The sequence below is a fragment of the Mixophyes fleayi genome, chromosome 6, assembly GCF_038048845.1.
Source record: "Mixophyes fleayi isolate aMixFle1 chromosome 6, aMixFle1.hap1, whole genome shotgun sequence".
In the NCBI taxonomy this organism is placed as follows: domain Eukaryota; kingdom Metazoa; phylum Chordata; class Amphibia; order Anura; family Limnodynastidae; genus Mixophyes; species Mixophyes fleayi.
Window position 1 is genome coordinate 16,280,492 of NC_134407.1, and position 10,254 is coordinate 16,290,745.

At 41.7% G+C, this 10,254-nt stretch overlaps 1 protein-coding gene across 1 annotated transcript; it reads left to right on the forward strand.

Moving 5' to 3' along the window:
• The first annotated feature begins 409 nt into the window (after positions 1–409).
• Positions 410–9,652, forward strand: PGAM1 (phosphoglycerate mutase 1). Its single transcript, XM_075215917.1, has 4 exons — positions 410–611; positions 4,878–5,152; positions 6,322–6,502; positions 8,330–9,652. Exons 1-4 carry the CDS (start codon positions 473–475, stop codon positions 8,497–8,499), a joined length of 765 nt encoding a protein of 254 aa, XP_075072018.1. The 5' UTR covers positions 410–472; the 3' UTR covers positions 8,500–9,652.
• The last annotated feature ends 602 nt before the right edge of the window (positions 9,653–10,254 follow it).

Below are 10,254 nucleotides of genomic sequence, written 5' to 3' on the forward strand. Positions count from 1 at the left end.
CAAAACGTGCATGACTGACAAAGGGAGCTCAGCCAGCGCCCTGCAGAGCACAAGGAGACGCAGTGCTGAAGGCATTTGCCGCCATCTTTGAAAAGGTCACCTTTCCCAATCTGCCCATATCGTATTTGTATGGCCAAAACTACTGCCAGCTATTTAGTGAGGTCAAACTGGACAATAAACTTGTCAGCATATGGTCGTGGCGTAGCTTCTTAGATTATTTTTAGAACCAACTACATTTCTTATTCACCGATTGGTATTTGCTTCCCCACAACAAAAATGGCTGAAAGGGTTTCACGCACGGTGACGTCACATTAGTAGAGAGAACGGGCGCATGCGCTGCAACGTCCGTCAGCCACCAGCTTTGCGTGGGCGGTGCAGGTGAATGAATGACGTCAGGACTCGCTGGGTTTGTGTAACGCATGCGCAGTCCGCACTCAGCTCTGCAGTCTGACAGCCGGTGAGAGGAGAAGACATGGCCGCTTACAAGATCGTCCTTATCCGCCATGGAGAGAGCACCTGGAACCAGGAGAACAGGTTCTGCGGCTGGTTTGATGCTGATCTCAGTGAGACAGGTGCAGAGGAGGCCAAGCGAGGCGGTGATGCTTTGAGAGGTAATGTCCCTTTAAGGGGGTGTAGGGTGCATCACCCTGCTGAATCACAGGGGCTCCCAATGATGCCAGTGACCTCTAGTTAAAATATTTACTTGTATATTTTATGTGCACATATAGAAATCCATTGGTGACAAGGTGTTTATGTGTAGTCATAGCACCAATGAATAGTCCATTGTCACCTAATGCTGCAACCAACAGACTAAGGGACCTCTAGTGTTTCATATTTCAGTGCCTTATATCATCTGTGTCATTGCACCAGGACTGTGGTGCTAGCTACAATTTTGTTCAGTACATTAAAAAAAAAGTCAATCACTATAGTATATTTCTATAATGATGATTTCATGGGGGGAGATCACCAATATAACATGTATGTGTCCTTGAATAAGGAGACTGACTGTACTGATAACCTTTGCCTGCTTATTATTCACTAGCAAAATTGTGCATTTAATAAGGAATGATTGAACCCATGTTAACCGTATCTTGCAGATATATAGGTGGGAAAGTCATCGGGAGAAAATCAAATTACTTTTGATGTCATTAACGCCTTTAAAGCCCAGCATAAAGTGGAAAATAGATTTGATTTCTTCTGGTGTAGCTCCCATGAGGCAGTTAATGGTCGATGACAGTAAATAGTGACTCTATGCCCCCAGAGACGATATGTCGCTCTTTTGTGGTCTTCTACTCATTTCCTTCCTTAAATTGAGTCATACTGGTCGTGTTACATTATTACTTAAGAGATTTCAATTTATTTGATTTTTTTTCACCGTTCTGAGTTGTGAAATGATCCAATTCCTGTATGAATGGGTGAAAAAATGAGTCATTTGCTTTTCAACTATTGCTCATTCTAGAACTACTGCCAGCAGCGTTGCTTGGGAATAAATCACCAAACGAGACACGTACCTGAGAGAGAGAAAAAAATAGTGAAGACATTGAGCACTGAACCGTAATCTTACACAATTCAGATTAAAGTTGTAAAAGGAAATATCTTTTGGTATATTTTAACATCCAGGATGGCACAACTTATATTATCCAACACTGTTACATATGACAATATAGATAAGAACAATCATCCAACAGCAACTCTAAAAATACCATAACGCAAGGCATCTCTGGCAGCATAAGAGGCAATGTAATGTGAGCTTGTGCTCATAGCTGAGGGCATTTGAACTTTGTGCTGTTTTGTGACTGTTTTTGTCCTTTTGCTTTTATATATGTTAAAAACACCTGCTAATGCTGGTTGTTGGTTAACCTGAAATGCAAGGGAAAACTATGTATAATTGGAAGTCTATCCCCCCCCCCCCCCAAAAAAAAAAACAACTAGTATGACATTGGACAATTAGCTGTACATTTATAATATTGTAGACACCACTAAAGGTGTTTCTATTAAAATATATTTTCATTGAGTGATTTGTAGACAAAGAAGGGTCTAATCCTGATATGATCATTTGTGTGCCCCAGAGACAGCGATAACTGTAGGATTTAATCTATGAGCAAATGGTAAGTATAAATAGTTGCGTGCGTGGGCCTCTTTAGAGTAATGTTTCAGTTTTGCAGACCTCACCTGTAAAAGGATATTGATAAAATATGTAACATCCAAAGAGAGGCTACTAAAATGGTGCAGGTTCTAATGCAGAAGACCCATGGCAAGAGATTAGTGGAGATTAAAATGTACAATTTGGAGGAAACAAGATAAACTGGGGGCATGATTGCACCAAGGTTTCTGAAGGGAGCATTTTGCTAAATAAGTAGAGCTCTAGAGCAGGGGATGTCATCTCAAACTGGTAGAGGAACGCTAAGGCGTAAAGGCATAAAGAGTGCACAGAGTAAACTCTCTGAAGATATATTGCTATAAAACCGGTAAAGGAATTTTAAAATGCCAAATGTCTCTTTTCAACCCTGACTCTTGGATCACTGTCCCATCTCTCAACGTCCATAACAAAGCTTTTTGAGAGGCTTGCCCACACTTCCCTCAGTTACTCCCCTCACACAACCGATTGGACCCTTTTCAGTCTTCCGTTCCTAACACTCCACAGACTAAGGTACATTCCATAGGTCTTCTAGACATTGTCTCATCCTATTTATCAAACCATTGCTTTAATGTTCAATTTTCTGGATCCCCCTCCTCTCTGCTTCCTCTATCAGTTGGAATATCACAAGGATCGGTGCTAGATCTCTTCTCTGTCTGTTCCACTTGTATAGGAAAACTAATAAGCTCCTTGGGATTTCAGTATCACCTCTATGCAGATGATACTCAAATGTATGCATCTTCTCTGGATCTCTCACCATCTGTGTTGGCCAACATTACTGAATGTCTCTCTGCCCTTTTATGTTGGATGTCCACTCACCACCTCAAACTCAAATCTTTCAAAACTGATCTTATAGCCACCTACCTGAGATCTCTATATCGGTGGACAATACGAAAATAAATCCACAGGCTCACTGCCTAGGCTCTTCTTGACTCAGAACTGTCCATTGTTCCCCACATCCAGTCTGCATCCAAATCATATTACGTACATCTAAGAAACATTTCCAAGATATGAATGTATCTCATACAAGACCCTGCATGAAGTTTCCTTCATGCACTCATTATCTCCCGCATTGACTATTGCAATTCTCTCCCTACTGGTCTTCCCCTAACCAGACCCTCACGATTTATTTTGAATAAATTGTGATTTATTTTGAATGCAGCTGCAAGACTTATTTTACTTGCAAAACTTGCTATTAGTCCCTACATTGGTTCCCTGTATATTACCAAATTATATTTTAAAAAAATGCTACTAAGATACAAAGCCATTGCCAACAAAACAGCAACAACCTACATCTCTTCCCAACTTCACCCCTCACTTCTGTCCTAGATCTGCTCCTCTCATCCACTCTCATTACCTGCTCCCCTTCCCAGTTTTTTTATGGGTGCACCCACTCTGTGGAATCCCTGATAACTCCCCTCTTTATGCAAGCTTATTAAATTTCTGAATCATCTTCTCTACCTCCCTAATCTCTTCTACCCAATTACCACCACTTTACGCAGTTCTCACAAGCTTACATTTATTTCCTTTAATATGTAAAAACCCTCTGACCCCTGTCGGGATCTCATAGCCCAACTAAGCACTTTTTGCCATTGCAAACTGTCTGGACCAATCTGCACTACAGCTTAACCCCCGGTATAAAACTCCTATTTCCATATAGATTGTAAGCTTGCAAACAGGGTTCTCTTAACACTTTGGGCTAGATTTACTAAGCTGCGGGTTTGAAAAATGGAGATGTTGCCTATAGCAACCAATCAGATTCTAGTTATCATTTATTTAGCACAGTCTACAAGATGACAGTTAGAATCTGATTGGTTGCTATAGGCAACATCTCCATTTTTCAAACCCGCAGTTTAGTAAATATACCCAGCCTTCTTTTATTACTGTATTTATTTCCAAAAGCTCCACAGAGTATGCTGGTACTATATAAATAAATGTTAATAATGATGGGTTAAGAAGTATAATAACGAGAGTTGATGGACCAGATGTCAACATAATCTAGGTTAATGTTCTTGTGAAGCTATAGATTTTGGACTGTTTTACTATTGATGCTGTCAGGATCTTTCTTTGGCAGCGTATTTAAAACTTATACATTAATAAGACAAAATAAATTCATTGTTTTCGCCAGTGATGGTGTAGCTGTGTTTGCACTGCTGCTCTAAAATCTGGGAAGTGATAAACGGTCACAAGCAGTAAGTATTTTAGCCTTCTCAAAAATTCAGATAACAGCCTGGGGTGTGAATATGGTGAAGTCCGTCCTGCCGTACAGTCATGAACTGTAACCACTCTTGATTAGTTTTATGACTTTAGTCAATATGAGCATAGGTGTATTTACATAAATGGAACTATGTGGCTAACTTTATAACCATTTGAAAATGTTTTTGGGAATGGTACAATAGGCTATGTGCATACAATTGTTCATTCCATTTTTCCTCTGTCCCTGTTTCGATTAAAACTTCCTTAGATGTCAGTGCAGTGTACACAACCCCCTTTTCAAGGCAGATGACGGATGACACTAGTTGCTTTCCCCCATCCCTGCTCCGTTGTCTGCCTTGTTAAGACAGCCGTGTGCTACACCAAAGTCTCTCTATACAGAGATCAAGACAGCTTCCGTCTGTTTACCAGTCAATAATGCATCGGTGGAGAATCCGCATTTACGAACGCCCATGGCCACAGGCCACAGATTTATCTGAGATAAACATAGTAATTAGATTTTTAATCCTTGTCTCGAATGTCCCAGATGCCGGCTATCAGTTTGATATCTGCTATACGTCTGTGCTGAAGAGGGCTATCCGTACCTTGTGGCTGGCGTTGGATAGCACAGATCAGATGTGGGTGAAGGTTGTGAGGACCTGGAGACTGAATGAGAGGCACTACGGTGGACTGACCGGCCTCAACAAAGCAGAGACGGCTGCTAAACACGGAGAGGAGCAGGTGAAGATTTGGAGACGGTCCTACGATATTCCTCCCCCATCCATGGATGCAGATCACGATTATTATTCAATCATAAGCAAGGTAATCTATAGCCCTGTTTTTTTTTACAACAGAAATGCTTAATAAATTCTGCCAATATTTTTTTTTTTTATTTATTTTTTAACTGAAGTAAAGTTTTATTGAATTTTCTAAGATAATTGCAAAGGATACAGAAAAAAGAAACAGGGAAGGGGTAGGACATAAAAGGGGAAAGGGGTACATAGTGGGGACGAAACACAGCAATATGTCATAAAACACCGGCAATCTAGACATTCATCACTCTGTAGTATTTAAATATAATTATAGCCAGTTGACTAGTAAAACTAAAGATTGGCACTCTAAACATAAGTCACTTTAACTTTACAACACAGAGAATAGTCCATTCCATGCTTGTACCTAGGCCTAAAAACAAATAGTTCTTAGATCAAGGCACGAGACACTGAGTCGGAGATATCCATCCTATGGGGGGACTGGGATGGGGCCCCATCTCCGTCTGTGACATAATTATGCCAGCTACGCCATTTCACTAACGGGGAAGTAGTTGCTGTGGAATACGGAACTCCTAGGGTCTCCATCTCAAAGCTGAAGTTCACTTTAGATATCACCTTAGCCAAAGACGGGGGAGACTGTTGTTTCCAGGCCTGAGCTATAGCAGCTCTGGTTGCAATGAGCACTTGGCCCATCACGTACCTGTCCCAGGAGGGGACGGAGGGGGGATAATGATGCAACAAATCAATCTCTGGGGAAGAAGTTGTAGGATATCTAAATACCCTTACCAACAACTGGAAAACCTCTAACCACAGGGGTTGTAGGACTGGGCATGCCCAAAAAACATGGAATATATCCCCTGTCTCAGTGCAATTACGCCAACATGTCGGGGGTACTGAGGGCCAAATTTTGTGCAATTTCTCAGGGGTCACGTACAATCTATGCAGAAGCTTCACCAACATTTCAGTATGATTAAGGCATTTAGACATTGTGAAGGAGTTTCGAAAAATACGTTCCCATTCCTGCTCCGTGAATACTACCTGCCAATAGTTCTTGTAGCCTTGAGATTGTAGCTCTCCGTGATGTTACAGGTTCCTAGTGAATAGGTTGCACTCGAATATGGTTTGAACCCACAAAAAACAGTTCTCTCGTGAATTTATTGGCCAGAGTCTTGTATATTTCTTGTGTCAACTTATTGTCTAATGCTGCATATTTTTATTCAGGATCGTCGCTATGCTGACCTGACAGAAGACCAGCTTCCCAGCTGTGAAAGTTTGAAGGACACCATTGCCCGAGCCCTGCCGTTTTGGAATGACGAAATCGTCCCAAGGATCAAGGAAGGGAAGAGGGTGCTGATTGTGGCCCACGGGAACAGCCTTAGAGGGATCGTCAAGCACCTTGAAGGTACAAATAAAGATTTTAAAACCATAGATAAATAATAATTGTACCTAGTCACTGTTCTGTCCTCACTGAGTGGTGTTTCGGTTGACTGATCTCGACAATAGCTACCCAGTAACTTTTTGATGAGGAGTCTTGGAGTGAACATCAAAAGTGGTTATCGAGCGTCGGTTGTTTTAAACAAATCCATGAAAATGCTTAGATCAGTGCTTTCCCAAGCATGTCTCTGAGTCGTTAATGTGCCTGACTGAGACATAGCGAGAGGATGTGTTTATTTAGCGTTAATCGCTTGAGTGCACGGATGTAAACTGAACGGTATGTTTCTCACGTAAAAACCGCAGCTTATAGTTATATTACATTTTATTCCTATAACTGAACGACTGGTTGTACGGCCAGATGACATTCAACATAAATATTATAATTAACAATTACTCTACAATGCATAAAGTCCAATAGAATTAAAAATACAGTATAACAGTTACTTGTAACATTCAGAAATATACATGTAAAGGTTTCAGGAGCTTATCCGAAATGGAAGATATTTGAGATAAAGTCACGATCGTGAGGGTAGATTTTAGTGTACGCACAGTAGACTTCCTGTCTGTAATCCCACTGAACGACATATGTTCTTTAAGGTTAAATTTAAAGATTTATTTGTCATTTGTGAAATCACTGCTGAAAAAAAACGTAGAACTTCCTAATTTTCCAGACCTAATAAGATAAAATAAATTTATTTTAAATGTCACCCTATGTAGCACCACTGTTTAACCTCAACTTTTTTTTTTTTTAATTCCCACGCCCAATCACATTTCGTTTTCCTTGTTCGCTTTTTACAACGTCGGCAGCATTCCCTGTTTTGGGTGGTCTCTGCTTTTCCAACTCTTCTGATAGCAGATCTCTTATTGCACTAGGTTAGTCAAGTCTAGCTCTAGGCATGTCAAACAGGCAGCACGGTGGCTTAGTGGTTAGCACCTCTGCCTCACAGCACTGGGGTCATGAGTCCATGGCCTTATTTTTGTGGAGGTTGTATGTTCTCCCCATGTTTTGTATGGGTTTCCTCCGGGTGCTCCGGTTTCCTCCCACACTCCAAATACATTCTAGTAGGTTAATTGGCTGTTATTCATCGTCATCATCATTTATTTATATAGCGCCACTGATTCCTCAGTGCTGTACAGAGAACTCATTCACATCAGTCCCTGCCCTATTTGAGCTTTCAGTCTAAATTCCCTAATACATACACACACACACACACACACACACACACACACACACACACACACACACACACACACACACACACACACACACATTTTGATAAGGCCATGGACTCATTACCCAAGTGCTGTCAGGTAGAGGTGCTAACCACTAAGCCACAGTGCTGTTATTAAATTGACCCTAGTCTCTATGGGGGGTATTCAATTGTTAGCGAGATCGCTGAAATACTCGCGCTCCAAAAATATTACCGTTAATACGGTAATATCTCGCTGAAATCCAGCAAGTAAATTACCGTATTAACGGTATTTACGCGCAATATTACCGTATTAACGGTAATATTTTTGGAGCGCGAGTATTTCAGCGATCTCGCTGACAATTGAATACCCCCCTATGTGTGTGTATGTTAGAGAATTTAGACTGTAAGATCCAATGGGGCAGAGACTGATGTGAGTGAGTTCTCTGTACAGCGCTGCGGAATTAGTGGCGCTATATAAATAGATGATGATGAATACATGATCTCGTGTCTTTACGTATTGTAGTTCAGGATATCCCTATAACCAATCTTTACTTTGCCTCATTCATAATTATTGAACATGATTATTTATCCCAACCATACAGGTATGTCCGAGGAAGCCATCATGGAACTGAACCTTCCCACTGGTATCCCAATTGTGTACGAGCTCGATAAGAACCTTAAGCCTATCAAGCCCATGCAGTTCCTCGGAGACGAAGAAACTGTGCGTAAGGCCATGGAGGCCGTGGCTGCCCAGGGAAAAGCCAAGAAGTAAATCGTCCTTCACCGAAGACCAGCCGCTTCCACCCCCCTCCTTAGTTTACTTCTTACCCAGACACTGTACCGCTAGGGACGCATGTGATATTGTGCACCCCTAGGAGGCCCATTCACTTGTGTTCTTCACCCTCTCTCAGTTGGAGTCTGTGCATTCTATTCCACCCCGTCTGTGCTAGGATTGGTTATAATTTGTATCGTTTGACAGAATGTCTGTTCACCATGCAATGATTTCACCACTCTGGGAGAAATGCCCTGTGGGCACCTTGTGATCCATACAGTCTGTGGCCAGATAGTTTTTTCCTTCTTATAGTCTTTGTTTACGGTTCATGGCAATTACCAATTTTTTTTTTATTATTATTTTTTATCAAAACATTCACATATAGATTTTATTCATTCTTCCAAGTTACTGTATTATTTTCCACTGAAAATGCACTTCAAATATTCCTATATGGGCCTATTCCTGCTGCTGTTTAATGTGTAGACTGCATTTAACACCACATGAGCAGTTTGCAAAGTTGCGCTCGGTATAGCTGTATGCAATCAGTTTTGAATATTTGTATCAATTAGCACCTGTGGCTGTCCCAACATTTGTGCGACTATAAGTAGCAGTATTGGTGTCAGGACATGCTGGGTCTTGTGGTTCCACAACAAGTAGAGAGCCATAGGTTGCTTAGCTGTGATCTATACTGTAGCCATAGGTTGCCTAACTGTGCCTGTGACCTATACTATAGACATCCTGGCTTCACATGGGTATTAAATGTATCCATTCAGTGCATTGTAACGGTTCGTACGAGAGATTCAAGTTAGGTCGGTTACCAAGTTAAGTTGTGAACTGAGGACCAATCAATTGTCGTAGCTTTGACAAGTTATTCCATAGTAATGGTGGGGGTCACTCGGAGTGTAATACTGTAGCCATGGCCTGTGTTTTTGAATTCCCGCAGACCACTAACCTGCATTAGCACAAACGTACATCATGGTATGAGTGCATTGTTTCTTTCTGCTTTGTGTCTCCTCTGTTATGTTAGAGATCAATGCTCTTTGCCTAAAAAGTGCAATCGGGTCTTGGCACTCATTTACGGTGGTTACATATTTTTCCTTGTAGAGATGTCCATTATTTAAAATCATTACAATAAAGGAGTAATGTGCAATGACATCGGTCTGCTCGTCTCTGTTAAGTCAGCAAGAGTGTTGTTGACATGGGTAATGTCACACGGGGTGAGGATGGGAGGTAGTGTTAGTTGTAGAGACATTGAAAGAACGGTTGAAAAGTTAGGAGGTAAACCAGCAGAGAACCAATGGAGAAGAGGGTATGCAGGAGGAGAGGGTGGACCACAGTGTCAAAAAACAGCGGAGAGGTCCAGAAGCATAAGCAGGGAGAAATGACCCTTAGATTTGGCAGAAAGAAGGTTGTTTGTGACCTGGGTAAGGGCAGTGGGAGAATTAAGTTGCATTGTAGCAGGTTGAGAAGGAAGCGAGAGGAGAGAAAGTAGTAGAGAAACTGCTGGAGAAGCTTGGAGTAGTTGGCAAAGGGGAGAAGAGAAGCAGCGGGACCAAGGGAGGGAGTTTTTTGAAGCTTGAGATGTTTAAAGTAGGGAAAGTGGCAGAGAGGGCAGGTAGAGGGGGAGAGGTTGAAAGATGGGGGGGGGGGGGGGCAGGCATGGGGAGCCTGAAAGGAGGATATTTCTTGTCGGATGGAATTGATTTTGGGTGTGAAGTGGGTGGCATAGTCAAGAAGAGGCTGTAAGGGTTGGAG

Bases quoted from the DNA above. Each gene is read 5' to 3' on its own strand.
- PGAM1 (XM_075215917.1), top strand. From the start codon at position 473: ATGGCCGCTTACAAGATCGTCCTTATCCGCCATGGAGAGAGCACCTGG. The intron at 612-4,877 runs GTAATGTCCCTT...CGAATGTCCCAG, and splicing joins AGGCGGTGATGCTTTGAGAG to ATGCCGGCTATCAGTTTGAT. The intron at 6,503-8,329 runs GTACAAATAAAG...CCAACCATACAG, and splicing joins GATCGTCAAGCACCTTGAAG to GTATGTCCGAGGAAGCCATC.